Source organism: Clarias gariepinus, chromosome 10, assembly GCF_024256425.1.
Source record: "Clarias gariepinus isolate MV-2021 ecotype Netherlands chromosome 10, CGAR_prim_01v2, whole genome shotgun sequence".
NCBI lineage: Eukaryota > Metazoa > Chordata > Actinopteri > Siluriformes > Clariidae > Clarias > Clarias gariepinus.
In genome coordinates, this window is record NC_071109.1 from 22,208,584 (window position 1) to 22,231,984 (window position 23,401).

Genomic DNA, 23,401 nt, shown 5'->3' on the forward strand with positions numbered 1-23,401 from the left:
TGTGTGCTTGTGCCCTGCGATGGATTCATCTAGGTTGTACCCCATCTGGGATACGCTCCAGACTTTCCATGACTCTAAACAAGATAAGTGGTACTTTATAGGGAGCACTGTGACCTTGCACCTCCGGGGTTGAGGGTTCGATTCCCCCAGTGCACACAAAAATGTGTGCTGACTATGTTATTGCACCAGTGTTCTCAGGGAAGGCACTGGATTCAGTACAACTGGATTCAACAACAATGAATGAATAAACAAACTTCAGTAAGCATTTACTGAAAATTATTAAATCATCTTTCCAGAATCGTGCATAGACCACATTTCTCCAACACAAGTCCAAATTATACGAAGGCAGCAGTTAAACACAATAGTTGCACTGGTTACCACATTGAGAGGGCAACTTAAATTGTATTCAGCAGAAAGAAGATATGCACTTGAATGCATAAAAACACACCTGAGAACTTAGTAAATGCAAATAATGTGATTATATTGTGTTAAACCCAGAATTAGACAGGAAATGAACATCTGATTAGAACTACAGTGACAGTTCCTTCTAGTAGGGTGCTATCCTGGGTCTTGAAGATAGCAGAAGTAGACAGTAGGATTAATAGGATTTCCTGATCAGAGCGGGTTCCTGATACTGTAGAACCTACTTAGGAACCAAAAAAAAAACCTGAGATGGCATTTAACTGTAATATGTCTCCACCCCTCATGCACTACTGCTAAAGTACATATACTATACTATATATATAGCGTAAGAAAAACGTAATTATTTCAATAGTTCTTCTAAAATGAGATAATCAAAGTTTAAAATTATTCATATAATAAATGTTAATGCATCCAAACCTGTCTTCTCTGATTCTGTTCTGCCAGGGATCACATTGCTTGGAACATCAGACATCTTTCTTACAGCAGAGAATGTAAGACTTCATTTCAAATGGGCCCTGTGCCATTCCCCTGCTGCTAACTGAGCTCCAGCAGAGAGAGATAGAGTGAGATGGGTAGAGGAAAAGAGAGAGAGAGAGAGACATCATTTAAAGGTTGAGTATCCAAGGACAAATGGGAGGGCACCAGTCACGTATCGTGTATACAATAGTCCAAAGATGCTTTAGCTCAGCTAAAAAAAAATTAACGCTTCAACTGACATTGTTCTATCCTTCTGTCCTGTATAAATTATGGCTTGCATCATTTAGCAAGCTGTAAGGATTTGCAACATTACATATTTTACTGGCCAGCTGTAGAATCTTTCCTTTTACCCTACGAGCAAATTTAGCACTTGCCATCTTTTTAATATCAAACCAGATCCTGGAGTAGAAAATACTGCATAAACATATTCAGCACCCTTCCCTTGCCAGTATACCTCTTTCAGATTCCCAATCGCCCCCCTGAGTGTCTTATCTATTCTCCCCCAGCTTCCATTCTTCCATTTTACTCTCTGGGGTCAGACAGGCCACGCACACAGAATTAAAATGCTAAATATTGATCACAGGGTGACAAAGGGCACAGAAGCTGGGTTTGCAGGGTGCTTCAAAACCCCCTCTAATGAAGCTGGCATTTTCTGTCTGCTGCAGGATGCATGAGGCTGCTGGCTGTGCGTTTGACATCCTGTTTTGAAGCTAAGTAGCCCATCCCTCTTGCTTTTCATATGGGAAAGAGGAGTCAAGGAGTAATCTTTTGGCTTTAGGCGCAGATAAAGAGCGTTAAATTGAAATGGGGGGAAGGATGTTTTTTTAACATGTCAAGGGAAGAGAAAACGTTGTGGAGAATCTCATCAATGCACTAAGGAAATTAACTGCAGAGCAATTCCTCGTGGGCCTGAATGTGGCATTCCAGATCTTAATAATAACTAACTTGTTTTCACAGTCTTCACGTGTAGCCCTGAAAGAGGGGAGTTGATTTACTATAACTGTTCAACACAATGCTTAGATGAGCTTTTTGGCCGAGATAAAGACGTTTCCTACAATGCCGTTGTATGTCGTTTGTTTTTCAAGAATGGCAACTGTCTAATTAAAACACAATGTTATTTTATCGTCTGATACTTTGACCTTTCTATAGCAAGGTAAATGTAATAGTGAATTAATAGACAACCTATATAACATTGGTAGAGAAAGGAATTAAACATGAGAATGTACAACAATGAACTATGCATGATGGTCTCTGATTACAGCTACATGCTGAGGGACATCTTGTGTGATTTGGCAGCCATTTTGTGCCCCTTTTGAAGAGATGATTAGTAGGATTTGTCTGTGCATTTCCACAGAGAAACATAGGGGAGAATTGAATATAAAATCATGTCAGTTTTGCATGTATAAAAATCCCTAAAATTTGTTAAATAGATAAATAAAATAAAATAAATAATGTTCATAATAATGAATGTAAATTACATTTGAAGAATATCTTAGCAGCTTCTTTTTTATAGTTGGTATAGAAAAGTACACTGCATGAGCAGGTAAAATTGTCTCATAAGTAAATGGGTACAGTTATCGTTGGTGTTGCATAATTTCATATTTTTATAGTATGATTCAGCTTGTTAACTTGTTTAGTTTTTTTTTAAATAAATGATCTATTTACTGACCTCACAAGTTATTCCTGAAGCATCTTCCTGTGCATCTACTGCTCTAACATTTTAAAAATTCCCCTAAGTATAAAAAGCAAGAACCCAATCTTACAATGTGATTGAAGTGTAAAACCTAACATGCCATTACTGTGATTATAATAATGTATTATAATAAAGTAATTTGGTTTCACACTGCTATATGGAGAAATGCTCTCATTTTATTGAAGTCAGATTTTTATTACTCGCATGTGGCTTATCACATGATAATCTCACATAATAATGTACATGTACTAACATTACAAAGCAATAATATACCTATCAACCATTTAAAACACAAAAGATAGCATTATGCTTTTCATAAATAATTTACACACATAACTGAGATATAAATGTTTAATAAATGTCTAATAGCTTGGGAGGTTTAAAATATTTTTTGTTTAGTCAAGGTTGTTCTTAACTGATGTGTACAGGAGTGTAGGTTTTGTATTGGATGTTGAAAGCAAGATGCCTTAATGTGATTGTTTAACTAGTACTGTATATTGTGGCATGTGTGTGTTTGCGGATCAGATATCATTTTTTATAGGGCAATTTCTTATAAACTGTATAGGACCTTGTTGTTTAGGGCCAATGAATGACGAAGAGGCCTTATAATTTTTTAAACTGATATACAAAAACACAAACTTTAGCTGAAATATTAACAGATCAGGCAGATGCAGAAGTTCCATTTTTTGGTGAACAAATTTTAACTAAAAGTTGGCAAACTAATTTACAAAACTAAAATAACTAATGTAAAAAAATGATGACAGTGATGTTTATGTCTATCTAATAAAAGCAAAAAGCAAAAAAATTACTTTTATTGATTTATCCTTTAATTTCTGCTCTGTGCTCTTGCATCATTTGATGTAATTAAAATGTTTTAAAAAGTTAGAACTTGCTAATTATTATGAAGTTACTAATTATTATAGAAGTTACTAATTATTATGACAACGTAACATATTGACTTTAAAGACAATACACCTGGAAAACTACAGCAATTAGTCAAAACCAAAGAAATATTAAGAGTACTCATGCTATAATAAGTAGTATAATGATAATTCTAAAATCTATTTCATAAGTATTACAACTAAGTGAAAATGATTCAGGTACAATTTAAGGCCAAATTTTTCTTTTAATTACTTGTTCTATATATATATTTCTTTAGGTAGTTTTTATTTTTGTTGTTAAAATGTCTCTCTTCCTTGATAGTAAATATTGCAAAAGTCCCCAAAATGTTCAGTAACAGCAATACGTTTTCATAACAAATGTGCTTTCATACTAAAGAAGTCCTTCTGATTTGTTGATCAATCACACCATTTCATATATTACATTTGTGTGCACAGGTTTGCAAAATGGTAAGCACCAGGTTTTATCTTATTGTTTTTCTGAGCATATCTACATAATGTCCGCCCACGTTCTACGTCACAAACAACTTGCCCATCTAACAATTACGTTACCACATTCTTGTTAATGTGACCGAGCATTCATGCCGGATTCGTTTAAACACTTTGTAACATAAAAAAACAATAAAAAACGAGAGCACACAAAATCCTTTTTAACAGTTTGTTCTCCACCATTCACCAAAACTGAACTCTAACACTCGCGAAGTGCGCATGCCTATCTACGGCAAGCCTCGAGGGGAAAAACACACATGTGAAGTGCGCATGCTCCATGCCCTTACGGCCACACACTCGCAAAGTGCGCATGTCCCATGCCCTTCTACGGCGCCCCGAGGGGGAAAAACACACACGCGAAGTGCGCATGCTCCTTGCATGAGTTAGTAATGGTGGACCAGCGCTGGCGTTATTAGTATGGACGAGAGAAGGAGAGATTGCTGTGGATCATTTTCTTTCGGACATTTTTTAACCGGATTATCTTTGACTGGACATATTCCCCGGACTTCTCACCCTCCATCATCGGCCTCCTGGACTTCATTAACCCCGCTGAGACCGAACCTCGGTATACTCGAATAACACACATACAATAAACACGGACTTCGGACATTTTCTATTCACTCGCACATACACTCACTGTTTATTATATATATTTTGTAAATATTGTTTATATCTTTGTTTGGTTGTGGTGCACCTTTATTGTTTACTTTATTTAGTTTTGTATAATACACGTTTGCTTTATCTACTTGTTTGGGTTTGTCCTTTTTGCTCACCGGCCTTTAAACGCAAAGCCGACACCATCTTTTCTATGTATTAACGGGTCTCCAGAGCTGTCGCTTAGTTATGGTAATGGGCGTTTTGTTTTTTCCGACACACGCTGTAGCGGTTGACCAATCAAGGACCGTGCCATCTGACCAATCACAGCAGTGAGGGCTCACGGAAAGGAGGGGTTTAGACAGACTGAATCTTTGAACTGCTTCACACGAGTCCTTTACAAATCATTTAGAAATGGGGTAAAATTAAATCTATTTTTGGAGAAAACTAAAGTGTTTTTTGACCTTGCATACATGTAAACCTAAATAAAAAGTCATAAAAAGAGACTCATTAAGCAATATTAGCAACCTTTAAAATGGCATAATAGGGGCACTTTAAATAGCCTTTTGAATGCATGCCATGACCCTGTACAGGAAGATCACTATCCAAGCACCAACCACCAAAGTGAGCTAAATATTGAGGTCCAGTACTTGTTTTTTAAATTTTCGGTATTTCTAAAAGTATTATAATTTTTGCATTTCCCCACAGTTATGAAACTTGAAGCAAGGTTATGTCCACCAACAAGAGCATGAGGACCAAGTGCTAGAAATCAGCTTTTTACACTTCACCACATGTGCTGCACAAACAGACATGCAATCGGTATGTAAAAGATTTTTCCTTTCAAATACTGACCCCTTTATGTTGTGACAGACATGTCTTTCTATTCATTTGCAATTGATTTTTCTTATCTACAACCAGATCAGTCCTGCAGAGAGAATTTTTCCTGTTTGTTCTCAACTCATGAAATAATTATCTAGTGATCTGTGAGCCGAATCAAATGTTTTAAAAGAAGGAAACACATTAAACCTGGAAGAGCTAAACCCTGTAATATTATTTTTGTATGTAGCCACAGACCCATGAAAATGGTATATCTGCATGATTATTTGAAAGATTTATAATTGTGGCCCACCATAAGATTAAATCTTTAAAAATAATAAACTCAAATACAACATGGCATCAAAAATATTCTATCTCAGGGTTTTGCTACTGAAAGAGAGCTCTATCTGATGGTGTATAATCATACTAGTTGCAGTGTCATCACAGAGTAATAAGCTGTAGATGTTGCTTCATTTTTCTTCATCCCTTTTCCTATCTAACCTCTCTTTGCTTAGTCTATCCTCTAATCTATAGGCTGATCTTTGGAGACTTCTGCAGGATTAGGTGATTCCAAAGGATCACTTTCAGATCTTTTTCCACTCCACATTTCATCTGGAAATCCTAGCCTTTTCCAAGATTGTCTCATCAAGTTCTATTCTTCTCACCGTTTTAATGCTCAGGGAGAAATACAACTTGGATAGGGCTGTTTTTCAATGAATTATTAACTTGCAATAAGTCTACCGGAGGCACCAACAAAGACACACACCCTGCAGGACTGAGCACAATGAACACAAAGCTGGCCTGCCTCTGAAATACTGCACCCTTTTGAATGTATGGATTTTCCCAAGATTATTGCATTGAACTTTTTTAGACGCACATAAAGGCTGACTGTGACACTTTAACATTGAATATTTGTATTTTAATTAAGTCTACAAAGAGCTCTTTATATCATAGACTAAATGGATGATCTTTGTGGTGTGAATTCTCTCCTTATTGGAAAAGCCTAACTTTTTTTTAATCATCTTCCTTTCCTTGTATATTTTTCTCCTTATGTTCTGCATGACATTCAGCACCTTCCAGATCGATTCATATTTCAAATCTAAATCCCCACTTATGTGGTGCATGCTAATCAGATGGTTGCATGTCATACATTTGTGATGGATTTATGTGCAAAAGCTGATGGCACTAAAAACACAAGTAATGAATTTTAATATTTTTGTCTGATGTATTTCAATAATGCCATTATAGCCCAAGCAACAGATCCTTGTATGCCATTTGAATGGCTTTCTTGAGGGTCTAATGTGAATATATAAATAAACATTAAGATCTTCTCCTTTGCTCTCTAGTAATAGTGGCCTTGCATTTTCTTCCCCATTTATTAGATTTGCATTCACCGCTTTCACCGACAGGCATTGACCTACCAAGAAATAAAGTGGTTCTCAAATGTCTTTCACATCAGTCAAGTCTCTATCATCTTTCTTCATCCTTTTCAGGTCTTTGCTGGCTATGCTTGACTGGAACACCAAAGCTGGAGTCATAGCTGAGATATTTAGTGTCATTCAATGCATCGTCCTTCATCAGCACCCATAATGGGCCTTAAACAGCTGGTGACAAAGGAATGCAGCAACATGCAGTAGCAACAGATCCCTTCATCCTCTCCCATCTGTTCCAGCCCATTAGCCCAGGAGATGGTCTTGGACCTCCAATAAATACCTTCCAGAATGGTCTAATCCCACTCAGATCTCCCCAGCTCTCTCCGCATGATGACAAACACAACATGGCATCTTCCAGGTTCCAAATTTCAATCCGTCCAGACCGAGTGCAGTGGAAACAGGAGCAAGCATCCAAATACCCAGTCTATTAGCATCCTAGCTAAAGAATCACAAAACCAGGAAATGATAACTAGGCAAATATTAACACATGAGCAGATGGTGCAATGCAGGCGATACAGAAAGAAAAGTTGGAGTTAAAATCAGACTTAAAATTTCATTTGTAGGACAAAAAGTCCCTTTAGAGATTAAACAGTGGTGGTTGAAATTAAAATATGTGTGAAATATAGAAAGTCCTGACAGTAAATGTGGAGGAAACTGACAAACCAACACCATTCAAATTATCTGAATGTGCTAATAAGTCAACGTGTGTCAACATGACCCGGGACAGTTAAGAATTTATTCATTCTCAGACATAGTCTCTCAGGGAACAGACTGAAGTCTGGTTTGAAATGCAGTAACAGTTAAGGCTATAACACTGGCGAAATATTTATAAAAAGGAAAATAAACTTGTATTAGAATGTTCACAATGACGAACAGTCATCTAAAGTAAATCAGAGTAAAGCTGGCATGCTGGGAAAAGGAGTATTTTATTGCCAGTAGGCAGCGATTAGTCTTTTAATAACTTTGGTGTCAGATCGTTTGTGTTTACATTTGGCTCCTCTATTGTGCAAATGTACTCTACAGGTATATCATATGAAATGAAAATGCGTTTTTGTCAAGATTTAGTTCCCTACCCCTGATGCGTCATGCTTCTCAGGGTGATCACACCACATGCCTGTGTTGTCTTCTGGAATTCATTTTATACTCCATCCTCAATCAAAGACTGATTAATTACTACTATTGTTTGCACATTGATAATGAAAGTATGTGAAATATACTCTTAATGCTGTCTAAACATTGTTGGAAGCCTCCCTCATGTTTTCCTGCTTTTTTTTTTTTTGCCTCAACATTTGGATTCACTCTACTGTCCTTATTTATTGCATGGATACTGTTTTTGTGCTTTTGGACAAAATTCAGCCTAGTATGTAAACTCGGATAATTCACTATTTTGTTATATACTGTATGAAGACCACTTGTTAGTAAAATCTATCAGAAAAAAAGGCTTCAATTTGCTACAGAGGATAATGATAAGACTTTGAAGCGATGGAAACAGGTCATGTGATCTGATGAGTCCAGATTCATATTATTCCAGAGCAATGGGTTGTCATGCATAGTGCCTACTGTACAAGTCTCTGGAGGTATATGTGGTGTGGTGATTAAGAGTCCGTATAGCCTGCGGGAAGAAGCTTTTCCTCAGTCTCTCTGTGTTGGTCCGCAGGGACCAGAGTCGCTTTCCTGACCACAACAGAGAGAGCAGTATATTGTTGGGGTGTCTAAGGTCCTTCACGATCTTCCTGGCCTTGGTCCAGCAGCGCTTACTGTAGATTGAGTGCAGGTCAGGGAGCTCAGTGTGAATGATGCGCTCAGCTGATTGCACCATCCTCTGTAGGGCTCATCTGTCCTGCATGGTGCTGTTCCCATACCAGGGAACTCCAAATCAGTGGAGTTTTTTTCTTTCCTGATGGCATGGCTATATGTCAGGCTGACAAGATTCAGGATGAAATTGAGGAAGTGTCTATTCAAAGTCTTTGGGATGTGCTATAGAAAAGTCTACGGAGTGTTTTGACTCTTCATCAGTACAAGATCTCACCAAAAACTAATGTAACTCTAAATGAAAATTAAATGTTATGACATTGAATAAGGTTCATGAAACAATTACAATAAAAATGATCTAATCAAATAATTATTATTGTGTGTGGCTTTTGGCATTATATACTGTATATATATATATATATATATATATATATATATATATATATATATATTAATGCAATAAAGCTATAAAAATAACCAAAAATCCAAAGTATATTATTAAATGTATTTTTAAAATAGTAGCAAAATGTGATATTTTGCAGCTTACCTGCAATTTAATTTTGCAGAATAACTCCATAAGCTCCTTCCCGTGTCTTCTGCACATGACCAGACAGCAAAACAGAGCTCTCTAATTGTTTACACTGAGGCCTCCTTTGGCATTTTCAGTAGGCTGTCGATGTTAATAGCTCCATTAACTCACCAGATCTGGTCACCCCTCACTAATTTATTCATGATCATGCCAGAAACACAGCCTTTGAAAAGTGCAATTGACCTTTAGATTGGCTTTCTGTGGTGAAGCCGAAAGGAAACAGGCACCAGGATGCCACAGTTGGAGCCATTACACATTTTAACACATTGGACATCATGCTAACAAGCATCAGTGGCATATGTTCAGTTTGCTGAATGTACAAACACCTGTATTTGTATTCGTTTGTATTAAAAGCATTTTATTTTCCCTGAACATCTGTGGCAGTTAATTAAAATGCGACTGCATGCAGAAGGTGTAAATGCAATGGAGCATTAGATGAATTATGCTTAATACATATAATTAATAAAGGCATAGCTTAATAAAATATTAATGCAACCTTTTTTCTCTGTGCGGTGAGCCTTGTCTCTGTTCTGTCCCTGTGTTTTGGTAAATGTAGTGCAAGCTTATTGCAAATGATTTCATGAATATTTAATGTTATACCTACAGTGCATACTCCTCAGAAGACATAACAGTAGTTATATTATATTTTATACTATACTGTCTACAGAATGTACCATTAAAGAAATTAAAAACATTTCCAAGACCTAAGGGTTCCTTGAAGTTGATTGGCACAGATCAATCTTCTAAAAAGAGAACATATTGATGGATGACAAATTTAAGGGGGGAAAAAACAATATAAAGGATGTTGGGCCACTATAAGGCACCAATCACCTTTACTACACCTTGGCAGAGATTTTACTAGACAGTCCAGACAGTGTACTGGAGAGATGAACACCATAATTGGTTAAAGGTGCTCAGTCATAACGTTGTACTGATTCACAGGAATCCCAAAAGAACTCCAAAACTAAACTAAACTAAACTATGTTTCGCTATATTATGTTAGTCTTTCTACATTTTAGGCTGGATATGTGTTTATACTATTTATAATGTATATACTTACTTAGCACCTGCCCACAGTGTCAAAACTGCACTTCATGATATTACTGTGCTCGATTGGCCAGACAACATCCCCGACTTAAACCCTAAGAAGTATTTTAAGAAGATGAGTAACACCAGGCGGCACAGTGGTGTAGTGGTTAGCACTCTCGCCTTGCACCTCCAGGATCTGAGTACGATTCTTGTCTCTGTGTGCAGTTTGTACTGTATGTTTTCCCTATGCTTGGTGAGTTTCCTCCATGTACTCCGGTTTCAATAGATTGTGGATTATGCTAATTGGCGTTCCCAAATCGCCCATAGTGTGTGAATGAGTGTGTGTGTGTGTGTGACTGTGCTAGATTGGCACCATGTCTAGGGGGTAACCCGCCTTGTGCTCTAAGTCTCCTGGGAAAGGCTTTAGACCCCCGTGACCCTGAATACAGGATCAAGTGATATAGTGATTGAGTGAGTGATGAGAAACACCAACCCAACAATACAGATGAGCTGAAGGCTGCTATCAAAACAACCTGGTCTTCAATAACACATTAGCAGGGCCACAGGCATACAGTACCCCTCCACGCCATGCCATGCCACACTGCTGCAGTAATTTGAATTAAAGAAAACTAGAAGATGTGCTCATGACTTTATTCACTTATAAGTGTGTTTTTAAAAATGTACAAAGCCATCTGTTAAGTCTTGGAAAAAACAAAAGGAAGGTGTGAGATTGATACCATCAAAATGAAAACAAAAATGCATGATTTTTATTTTTTATTTTATGTGTAAGGAATTTAAGAATTTTGAATATATATGTATTTTCCTATATACATGTACAGTCTTTGAAAAATAATGTTCATCAGCAGCTCCCATGTGAAAGGTAGCTTTGTTTCAGCTGTTAACTCATTTACATGAATTCTGTCACACATTACACATGCCTGTCACTTTGCATCCAGTACAGTGTTCTGAGTCAGACTGCTCCAACCAGTGTGCTTGTGTTTGTGTTTTGGAAAAACAGGGATAACTTATCTGTAGATTTTCACCTGAGGCAGAATTTACATGGAGCCAAAAACCGCATACACACTACAAGTATACCACATGCAATATACAGTACCACATGCACGCATACTGTATCAGCCTTAACATGATAACCACTGACAGGTGTACTAACATTGATAATTGGCACCTCTAAAGGAGTGGGGTATATTGTGCAGCAAGTCAATAGTCTTTTGAAGTTGATATGTTGGAAAAAGAAAAAATGGGAAACAGAAGGATTTACATGTATGTGATGTCACAAGGACCATAATTTGGTGGCTAGATGAGCGGTCAGATCAACAGAGTTTGGTTGCCTATTTTTGGTACACACTGCTTAGTTACTACAAAAAGAGGTTTGAGAAAGGACAACCTAAATGATGCATGTGGGAAATGAAGGATTGCCTGTCTGGTCCAATCCCACAGAAGAGCTAATGTAGTTGAAAATTTATCTGGCAATGCTTGCTTTGTTCTCTGGTCTAGTCTAAGGCCTAGTGCCGGTCCCACTGCCTGGCTTTTGAGGACATTGTGCTGGTGCCAAGCTCCTGCCTTAAGTCTTTGAAATGGCCATTGGCAATTCAGCCCAACATTTTTTAAGCTTAGTTTTTGTTTAATGTTTAAATAAATTCACCCATCTGTGCTCTCAATTTTATACACTAAAACACCCCTCCAGGATACACCAGCATAGAGACCCATATGAATCAGTGAAATCTTTAGCAGATTTCTATGTTCCTGTTTCACAGTGATTGCACTCACTCACGAAACGTTTAATTCTATTTCTTTAATATTGCTGTTTTAATATATACATACTGTATATCTCTTAACTATTACGAGCAAAAGTGTAAAATCCAGGTGTTTGATATATACTGTAAGAAATAAATCATTACAAGGTGCTATGATGCAGCTCAGTTCAAGCAGCCCACAGTGATTTATTTCCTATAATTAAAGATTTTTTAAGTGTGTTATCCTCACATCACAGTTCGGAATAGATTATGGAATAGGATGTATAAACCAGGGATTTCTTAAAAACTATTGTCTTATATATGTTCAGTAGGACATAAACCCAATCATATGTGGAATGACATATGATTTACAGTGACGTAGTGATTTACAGTAAGTTGGTGCTAAATGTCAGAAACCACAAAACCAAGCAGATGGCATATAAAGATACAAAATGCACAAAGTGCCACTACAGTGTAATTAGAGCCTGTGCTAGAAAATTGATGTCAGAACATAATGTTTTCCTAATGATTTCCCCACACGTTCAGGTCACAGGACTGCTCAGTGACATCTGGCTCATGCCAAGAGCAAGGGTAATGAGGGAGGTAGAGGAGGGAGAGTGACTGGAGCATATTCAAGATTACAAGCGTCACAGCTGGTATTGTTTGTAATGTGCATTGAGAAATCAACCATATAGGAGGGGGATACTTTTCACAGCATGGTACATATGGCTTACACCGCTCAAAGTGTTAGGATCTGGTAATGAATTCTTTTAAGACAAAGATTTAAAGAATAAAATGAAGCAAAATAAGTGAAGGGAATGTACAATGCATAGAATCTGTTGTAGTGTAACAAATTGCTACTATTTGTAAAACAAAACAAACAACAACAACAACAACAAAATTAATAATAATAATAATAATAATAATAATAATAATAATAATTAGTGTCATCATTAAATCGTGGACATTAAACATTATACAGTTGTTAAAAGTTAGATAAACTATTGCGAGGCTGGCTAAAATACTGCAACACCAACCTCCAATCAGGGTGCAGTAAGAGAATGCCCTCTGGTGGAACATACAGTCATGGTTGCATTCTGACGTGCCCTGCTGTGATCTGCTCTGATTTAATTTCGCCCAAACCTTTTTGCTGTTCTAACTAACACTGCATGTGATTAATTCGACCACCTTACTTGGGGGCAGAACAGTCAATATCACCTTGCATAAGAGGTCATATGTCCTATCTCATGTTGTAAAATGGTACGTGTGTGTGTGTGTGTGTGTGTGTGTGTGTGTGTGTGTGTGTGTGTGTGTGTTTCAGAAATGTGACAGTCCTTTCCTGTCCATTGAGAAGACTGCTTGCAGTGCTTGGCATTTCAGAGCTGCATGGCATTTAAGAAAGCACAGCAATGTGACCAGTCTTGCTGATGATGAGTGTAGCATTTGTTAGTTTATGTTGGCTGACTGTTTGAGGCCTTAAGCAACACCCAAGTTTGTTACTACTATACTTTTTTATTTCTGCATTCTTGTGGATGCATGAAGAAATTTTACATTGGGGTGCTGGGATTTTAAGTAGCATTTATGACATTATGTGTGATTCATTCTGTAATTTTGGTTTGGTGGGGTCAAGAAGAAAATCTGATATTGACTTTTGTAACATTATGGTTGCAAGTTATTGATGCAATTACCTGGGACTGTACCTAGTAGGTTTCAATACTGCATGACTGCACATCACCAACAAATATCAACAACCAATGCATAAGTTTGAGAAAATTACAAATTTAAAACAAAATTATAATTTCCAAAATGCAAAATTAATTATACAATTAAAAATACTTCATTCTAAAGTTTGCCTGTCCTTTATTTGTTCATCTATATATAATTGCCATTGTTTCAGCAGTTGCTTTTTTCTTTTTTCCTTTTTTTTTTTTTTTGCATTACCCTTAGCACCTTCACTTCCCACCTCCTTAGCCCTAAGTAACTTATAAACGTCTGACATTGGAAGTGCTGCCTAATAGCATCCTCACCACTGCAGCTATTCTAGTGTGTTTTTGTGTTTCTGAGGTTGTTGCCACTTATGGAAGGTGCATCTCTTTCTCACTCTGTGCTGCACAAGCATTAATGTCAGTGCTATCCTAGCATCAGAGCTGGCATAGATTACAATGAAACGCACTGAGACCAAAAAAATTCAACTGGGATCTTAAATTGGAGCCTGTGGTGAAACTGATTCATTGCTTTCAAAGGGAAACATTCACACGCAAGCAAAATTATCTGCTGACCCTTTTTGCCTACATCAAGTACTGTCCACACTTTGGGAACTGATGCCCTGTGAATTCTTGTTTTGTGTTGTCAGTGGAAAGATTGTGCTGGACATGTGCCCTTTTCAAGAACAAGAATTAACATAATTCAATTTAAATAGGGAAGGTATTTATCTCAGACAAAAGCAATCACTTGAAATGCCTAATGAATTAATTTGGTATGAAGCTGTACAAGCATATGTAATTTGCTTTCTGACCATTTAACCGACCTCGTGAATGGTAAAATTTAATTTCATGCAGATAACATATACAACACTTCGACACTCAGCGTCCTCAGAGACTAATAACTGAAGGAAATTTTGCAGTGCCACTTAGGGAGAATAGTGCGTACCGTATGAACAAAGCAGTGTCTTGTTCAATATTTTCTTACATCTTTGTGGATCTAAATCTAATAAATGTCTTACTGATTGTTGTGTCTGCAATGAGATCATGAAGTCTAGGATGAATCCCAAATTACTTCTTAGTCCCTAAATGAGCTGTATAGGAAAGAAAAAAAGAAAAATACAGGCATGTACATCATGCAGTGGAGAATATGTCAAATCATGAAATACATATTTAGTTAAACAACCTATTGGCAATAAAAAAAAGTGATGTAAAAAGTTATATTATAATGAATAATGTGATGGTTTAACTTTTTTGAAATGCATATTGTAACAATATTGTCTTGTCTTAAGTACTTCTAGTGCTTGTTTTTTCACTTCTAATATGAATTCCACTCAGACATTTAAAAGTACTTGATTTTATTGCAGAATTCCTCGTGTTCTTGCATCACAGGCTGGTCATGAACTCTTCCACAGTGGGGTAAGTGTCACTGTCTGCATCTCAAATCACATACTTTTACTCAACATAGCACACCAGAAACATTAGTGTGTCTGAAAACACGGTAGTCAAATATTAGATGAAATGTCCTAAGATGCCATAATATAGTGTTAAACCTTATAGTGAGATCTAGGAAAGCACATAAACTAAAAGAAATAGGATCCTATGAGTTGGTAGTCAACCAACTGCAGTTATATGGCAACCATTTTAGACAAAGCACAAGTAATTATTGTACTTTCTGAGGCTGTTTCCCAAAATGTTTCAAGGTTGTAGAAGCAATTTATTGTGTCACTGTTTTCTTTCCAAAAAAATCCCAACCCATTTAAATGCTCTACTAAGTATGCCAAGAGGATGGTGCACTATAAGTCGCACTGTAGTGTGCTTTACTTCATTTGGGACACGGAGTCAGTGTTTTTCAGCCTCTTGCCCTTTTCCCTGGATGAGACAACTGAGAAACAGAAATCACGCTACTATATAGTAAGTATCAGGCTCCCACAGTGATGAGTACGAAGATTATTTGGAAGATGAATAGAAATAGGCCAGGGGTAGCTCAGTGGTTAAGGCATTGGATTACGGTTCGGAAGATCCCAGGTTCAACCACCAAGTTGCCACTGTTGGGCCCTTGAGCAAGGCCCTTAACCCTCAATTGCTCAGATGTGTAATGAAATAAAAATGCAAGTCGCTCTGGATAAGAGCTTCTGTCAAATGCCCAAATGTAAATGTAGAAATTAATCAAGAGCTGAAGGTGAGTGCTGCCACATGGGCAGCTATGTGGAATGTTTCTTGTACAGTGAAACAAAAAGAATGTTCATCTGCAAATGTGTGTCAAGAGTTCATCATGTGCCAAGACTGAACTGGTGTAAGAGTCCTGAAAAGAAAGGAAAGCACTGAGGAAAGTCTTGAGCTTTTTCCCCTTTTTTTTTTATAATTTTTTTGAGACAGTTGGAAATCTCAGCCCAGAGATGGAGGAATTGCAAAGCGAGGGCACTAGCATACATGAGCTGAATACAGAGATTGGGGACCTCCTGCTCCAAATCCAGGAAGTTATAACCGGACTGGGTCTAAGGATCAAACAGAAAGTCGTGCAGACTGCCAATGTTCTGTGTATGCTTCATCTGCTGGTATTTGTAGCCATTTTTCTCTATGTCGGTTTCTATTATACTTTCATGCCCACTGCAAGCTTCATCACTCCTGTGCACTTCCATTACAGGTGAGAGTACATCAATATGTGCCCTACAGTTCAAATACTCAGTTAGTCTTCAAACATTTTGCTAGGTGTGATTAAAAACATATTTTCCTGATTATAACTGTAAGAAATGTCAAACTCATTGTATTGTAGTCATTGTATAAAAATACTTACAGTACTTACTTGTAGTAGTATTGATAAGGAATTAAATATCGTGGGCATGACTTTATAAAAAGGGAAAATATTCAAGATCAGGGGGTGACCTTTGGTGAAACAAAGCTAGTGTTTTATTCCTCTTTATTCCTTTCACAATTTGTAAACTATGGTTGTTGAGTATGGTTATGGTTGTTAAGCATAACCATATTTTTCTGCATTTAATTTCGGATGTTATAAGAGAAATATTTAACTTAAAAGTAAGAGCTAAACACAGTCCATTCTTTACTTGCCTTGCCTTTTTTCTTTTTTTTTCTTATCAAGTTAATAAGAAATATAAACTGTGTCTGAAATTTTAACATTACATCTTTAAACCTCTGACTGCAACAAAAACTTGACACTGGAGACTTTTGGAATTTAATCATTTTAAGTGTTTCATTATCCAGCAGAAAGCTCTCACACTCGGTCCCCTCCTTTCCTGTGTCAAACTTCTCCCTGCTTATGAGCAACAAGAAACAGGTGACCTCATATTTTTCATTCATATATATATATGAAATACAGTATGCAATTTATTGCATATTTATTGCTGTTCTTTAAATAGTTTTTATCCTCTTTATAAATTTAAATTTTATATCTTTTGTTGGACTAAATGCAGGTGATGACACCTGGTCAGCCCTATCACATCACACTGGACCTGGAAATGCCAGAATCTCCGACCAATATGGAACTAGGAATGTTCCTGGTAAAGATGTCGTGTTACTCCCATGATGGACAGACTGTTGATTCTTCAATGCAAACTGTGTGTATATATATAAAACACATGCTACACATAATACACAACCATCTTACACACACACACATACACAAACTCATTACTGCTAGTCCTGTATAACAAACAATGCAGTACTCACTTAGAATGCCTTTTGATGAACTACATTTTTTGTGTATGATTATAGACAATGCTTCACTATCGCTCATACCTGCTGCAGACCCTGGAGACTCTAATGTTGCTTCCTTTGATGCTGATGGGAGTTATTGAGCAAAAGCAGCATGTCCTGGTTGAGCTTTACTCTTCTTATATAGACAGCTCAGTAAGTACTGTCCTGCACTCAGACACAGGGAGATGGATATGGCATAATAACACGTCATGTAATATGATCACATACCTAAATTGTTTTAAATGTAAAAATATTATAATATTATCGGAAAATCATTTGATCAGGGTGTGTTCTGATCATTTCACTTTTCACAAAACACAAATTTGTGCACTTTTAATCCCATGTCCATACTAGAAGAGATTCCATACTGTAAATAACACTACAATAACAATACAATTTTTAACATACTGTAACATTTCTAAATTAATTAGTAAATAGTAAAAATGTGCACTGGAGCATCATGTATTTGTATTAGTTTAAGTCTATAATGTAATTGCCTACGCCAGTAAGAGATGCAGCACAAGCCAAATACATGGACCGAACTTTGCTAACTAATTATGCTTCTCTCAGTTGGGACGTAGCGTTAGTGATTATTCAGCTGTAAAGACTACAGTGTAATTGATGAACTTCACGACTGTGTTTTGACCAAAGTTGCTTGAACACACACGCCACAATGTTAATCTGCTAGATATAGAAAAACAATAGTTCCTTCATTAGTTGATTTTGTCTACTACTGCAATATGCTAATTTTGTAAGTGGTCACTGTAAGAGATTGGAGTGATACAGATCTACTCTGAAAATTGTTCAACTTGCCTTGTTGCAAGGAAAATATTAAAAATATAAATTGGAACTATGCATTATAAACCCTACAGTATACAGCATGCAATATGTAATCAGTATTATGAAACTTCTTGCAAAAAAGTGTCAGGTTTGTTATATGGTCAATATACTGTACACAGTACCAGTCAAAACTTGGGTTAATTTTCTACATTCCAGGACAATACTGGATTTTTTAAAAACCATAAAATAACACACATGGCATGAAGTAATTAAGGAACAACAACAAATAAAATAGCATCAGCCAGTTATTTTAAGACAAGAAGGTCAGCTGTTGTGGAATAGCTCTCACAAGAACTTGTCAAGTGTGTTTGCAAAAACCATCAAGCACCCTGATGAAACTGGCTCTCATGAAGACCTTCCCAGGACAATAAGACCGAAACTCTGTTGCAGAGGAGAAGTTTATTTAGAGTAACCAGCCTCAAAAATCTACAATTAACAGCACCTCAGATTAACCCGTTATGAAGGCTTTACGGATCATAAGTAGTATACATACCTCAATATTAACTTTTTAAAGGAGAGTATTGTATATTTTGGATGGTTTACAATGCAGAAAGAAATAAAAATTAGGAAAAAACACATAATTAGACCTTTTGACTGGTGGTGCAGTGTTTTGGTCATAAATCAAGAAGAGACATTTAAACATGCTAAATGTGATGACATCTTTTTAACTCTCTTAAAATTAACACCATTGTTTACACTAAATTAAATTTACATTAAATTTTCTGTGTGGAAACAATGGCCTGTGTAATTAACTCAAAGGATATTCATACTGCACGGTCATGTGTAAAAGTTAGTGGCCCTCTTTTAATTTCCTTTTTTTGTGTGTGTGTGTGTGTGTGTGTGTGAGTGTGTGTGTGTGGGTGTGTGTGTGTGTGTGTGTGTGTAAAAACATAATTAAAATCATTTGATCACAGCCGGTTTTAGTGTAGGGCAATTAGTATGATGATCCCGGACAAGGTGGCTTGAATCTCACTGCAGTTATTCCCATGAACATTCAGCAAGAGGAATGTTCATGGACCTGGCACTAAGAAAACGTTCTACCTTGTCCGGGATTGTCATTCACAGACAAACTGCCTTCTTTAAAATGTTTGCACCATTTAATGTTTTAATGTAAGTATTACTGTAAGTAAGGATTAGCAAATTGTGCTGACGCTAGACGTCTTCTGTAAATCATTCACAAGAGAGTCCCAGTTTGACTTGATATTTGACTCAGCCTTGTATTTCCCTTTAATATTAAAAGTCTGAGATTTTATGAAATATGTATATACAGTATGACCTGTTTTTGGTGGTTATATTAACATTCCGGCTCACTGAGAGGGTGGCAAACCTTCTTGAGTTACACCATGTGAAAGCTTAGCTCTGTAACATTGTGTGTGTTTTACCAGAATTTCTCCATACTAAGAAGTGCACATAAAAAAATCGGATTCCTAAAATTTCTTAAATTTTTAATTGATTCTTCAATCAGATTATAACTAGGTAGACGAAAGAGATTTTATGTTGTGTAGTATATAAAAGCAATACTCTATGCATTCATGTGATTTTATGCAAGTTTGTGCTATTGCTAAACTCCTAGTTTACTCTGATTGATTTTTGGTGGGTGGCAGGATGGTGTAGTGGTTAGCACTGTTGCCTTGCACCTCCAGGTTCGATTCCCAACTAGGCTCGATTCCCATCTCTGTGTGCATGGAGTTTGCATGTTCTCCCCGTGCTTGGTGGGTTTCCTCCAGGTACTCCGGTTTCCTTCCACAATCCAAAGACCTGCAGAATATGCTAATTGCCCTTCCCACCACGTGCCATAAAGAATAGGCTCCCACGACCCTATATAAACTCACCAAAAAAAAGGAACGTCCTCTGACTTTCAACTGTTTTTACTTTCAGTAAACTTAATGTGTAAATATTTGTATGAACACTAAAAGGGTCAACACCATAAGACATAAACTAAAAATGTTTCACAATGTGTCCCTGAATGAAGGGAGGCTCCAAATCAAAAGTACCAGTCAGTATCTGGTGTGGCCACCAGTTGCTTGAAGTACTGCAGTGCGTCTCCTCCTCATGGACTGGACCAGATTTGTCAGTTCATGCTGTGAGATGTTACCCCACTCGTCCACCAAGGCACCTGCAAGTTCCTGAACATTTCTGGGGGGAATGGCCCTAGCCCTCACCCTGCAATCCAACAGGTCCCAGATGTGCTCAATGGGATTTAGATCCGGGCTCTTTGCTGGCCATGGCAGAACACTGACATTGCTGTCATGCAAAAACTCACGCACATAACTAACAGTATGGCTGGTGGTATGGTCCTGCTGGAGGATCATGTCCAGATGAGCATGCATAAAGGGTACCACATGAGGGATCAGGATGTCTTCCCTGTACCGCAAGGCATTGAGATTGCCTGCAATGACAACAAGCTCAGTCCGATGATGATGTGATATACCGCCCCAGACCATGACGGACCCCCCCCACCTCCAAATCGATCCCGCTCCAGGGGACAGGCCTCAGTGTAACGCTCATTCCTTTGACGATAAACACGAATCCGTCCATCACCCCTGGTTGTTGTGGCCATCCTGTACCTGTCACGCAGGTGTGATATTCGGATGTACCGATCCTGTGCAGGTGTTGTTACACGTGGTCTTTCACTGCGAGAATGATCAGCTGTCCTTCCTGTCTTCCTGTAGCACTGTCTTAGGCGTCTCACAGTTCGGACATGGCGATTTATTGCCCTAGCCACATTAGCAGTCCTCATGCCTCCCTGCAGCATGTCTAATGCACGTTCACGCAGATGAGCAGGGACCCTGGGCATCTTTCTTTTGGTGTTTTTCACAGTCGGTAGACAAGTCTCTTTAGTGTCCTGCGTTTTTAGAACTGTGACCTTAAATCCCTACTTTCTGTAAGCTGTTAAGGTCTTAACGACCATTCCACAGGTGCATGTTAATTAATTGATTATGGTTAATTGAACATGCATGGAAAACATTGTTTAAACCCTTTACAATGAAGATCTGTAAAGTTATTTGGATTTTTACAACATTATTGTTGAAATACACAGTCCTAAAAAAGGGCTAAAGTTTATATATACCTTGTATACAGGATAAAGCGGTATAGACGATGAGTGAGTGATTTTTGGAACACTTTACTACTATGTACATAATAAAGCAGGTATAACAGACCACCTTAATGTTTGCAGACAAAAGAGATGTACATGCAACATGATTGCAAAAAAAAACCTAGCCTAGCAACCGGATGCTACCTAGTTATAATCTGACTGAAAAATCTGTCAAGAATTACATCCCTACAATACAAAATGTACATTTCTTTCTTCTGCAAACATTAAAATGGTAATCTGGCTGAAGAATCAATCAAGAATTAAAAAAAATTTAGGAATCAGATTTACATCAGCTTAAATCAGGGCTGCTTATTATTATGGAAAAATCCTAGTGAAAGACAAGGAATGTTACACAGCTAAACTTTCACTTACTACAGTTGACTAGAGTTTACAGTTTATACTGTGTATATCTTAAATATTAGGTATACACAGTTTAAATTGTAAGCTGTAGTTTGTTCTACCCTAATGTCCTCATAAAGCCCTCATAAAATTAAGATATGCAAGCGTTTCTGGATGCAGGCAAAGTTGCACCTTTCAATTCGGTTCAAGTTCATTAAATTTATTAGGAAAATTCTCTTCTACGTTGTCGTTTTTGACTGTTGGTTTATTTCACTACTGATTTTTAGCATATAAGGTACGAGATTTAAATTTATATATTGTTTTACGAAATTGGGGACAAGCAGAATAGACCTAATAGATTTTGAGTTTGCACATTCAGTTTCCTTGTTCTTCTCTCTTCCTTTCTGTCTGCAGTATAAACCTGCCACTGGAGCTGTTATAGAAATCCACTCTCAGCAAGTTCAGATTTACAAAGCACAGCTTTACATTCATGCTCACTTCAGTGGCATCAGGTTTGTGTGTGTGCGTGCGTGCGTGTGTGTGTGTGTGTACGTGTGTGTGCGTGTGTGTGTGTGTGGGTGTGTGAGAGAGAAAGAGAGAGAGAGAGAAATCTTTAAACACTGACTGAAGTTTCTCACTACAGGTATGTCCTCTATTACTTCCCGTTCACATCCGCTGTGGTTGGAGTGATGACTAACTTTATGTTCCTTACTGGCATCATCCTGGTTGGCTTTGTGCAGGACAGCAGCTTGTGGACTCGTCTATTTTTACAGTATGTACTGTGAAACCCATGACATTATCGCTCTGCATTACGTCTGCACTCTTTTATTTCATCATCTCTCCATACTTCTCTGGGCTTGTTGGTAATTACAGTTTGAATAAACCTAACATGAGAAGAGATGATATACAAGGAAATGCATATCAGTATGAGAGGAACACACACTGCACAGGTAACTAATCTACATATATTTATTAATAAACACATCATGTTAAAAAAATTACAGAACTTCAAAACAGGTGTTTTTTAATTATTTTTCTTTTTAGAAGCGAAGACACATTTGTCGGATCCATCCAATATAAGACCCAGCGGCATCGAGGATTCCAGTTCTGACAAGATGGAAGGCAATTTTAATGCAGAAGTAAAGGAGACGGCTAAGACAAATGATCTTTCTGACCTTTATGATTAGCAGATTTAATGTTAGGAGTGAAGGAGCAGAGGGTTGAAAGCATTGATTTTTGATTGATGGATTGTCAGCTTAAGCTCCTAAGGCCAAAGAGATGGAGAGGTTTAAATAATAAGAGCAAATGTTATAAGCAGCAAAGGAAAAAGCAATCTGGTGTTTTATATTGTGGGTTTCACTGCAAGCGCTGTAAATGCTGACCCTGAGTTATTAAGCTGGATATAAGTGAATTTACTGAGAACTTGTGGAAAATGAAAATTCTATTTGTTCAGAAAATGTTTATGCAATAATAGATGATGAATTTGAGTAAAACTCTTATTAAAATATAGGTAAAATAACTTTTATTTTCATTTGTGTAGACATAAAAAAATATGTCTTGAGTAGAAATTCCTTTTCTATTTTATTATCATTCTGGCTTTCCTCTTTAGATTAGCTTTATTTTATGGGGTTTTGTGGTCATCACTACATGCAAATGAGCTGTGACATGCATGTGTTTTGCACATCATAGGCATTTATTAACGTGCATGAGAATGAAAAAGAATCCGTGTTACCATGTTACGTTTTCTAAATCTGGCTGAAAAT

The 23,401-nt window shown here is 37.2% G+C and overlaps 1 protein-coding gene across 1 annotated transcript; it reads left to right on the top strand.

Moving 5' to 3' along the window:
- Nucleotides 1–16,047: 16,047 nt before the first annotated feature.
- Nucleotides 16,048–22,825, top strand: bscl2l (BSCL2 lipid droplet biogenesis associated, seipin, like). The gene is made up of 8 exons (XM_053505197.1): nt 16,048–16,295; nt 16,874–16,943; nt 17,080–17,223; nt 17,381–17,515; nt 22,053–22,150; nt 22,282–22,410; nt 22,512–22,588; nt 22,683–22,825. Exons 1-8 carry the CDS (start codon nt 16,048–16,050, stop codon nt 22,823–22,825), a joined length of 1,044 nt encoding a protein of 347 aa, XP_053361172.1.
- Nucleotides 22,826–23,401: the final 576 nt, after the last annotated feature.

Coding starts and splice junctions, on each gene's coding strand:
- bscl2l (XM_053505197.1), top strand. CDS start 16,048: ATGGAGGAATTGCAAAGCGAGGGCACTAGCATACATGAGCTGAATACA. Junction 17,224..17,380: donor TTGATTCTTCAATGCAAACT/GTGTGTATATAT, acceptor GTATGATTATAG/ACAATGCTTCACTATCGCTC. Junction 17,516..22,052: donor CTTCTTATATAGACAGCTCA/GTAAGTACTGTC, acceptor TTCTGTCTGCAG/TATAAACCTGCCACTGGAGC.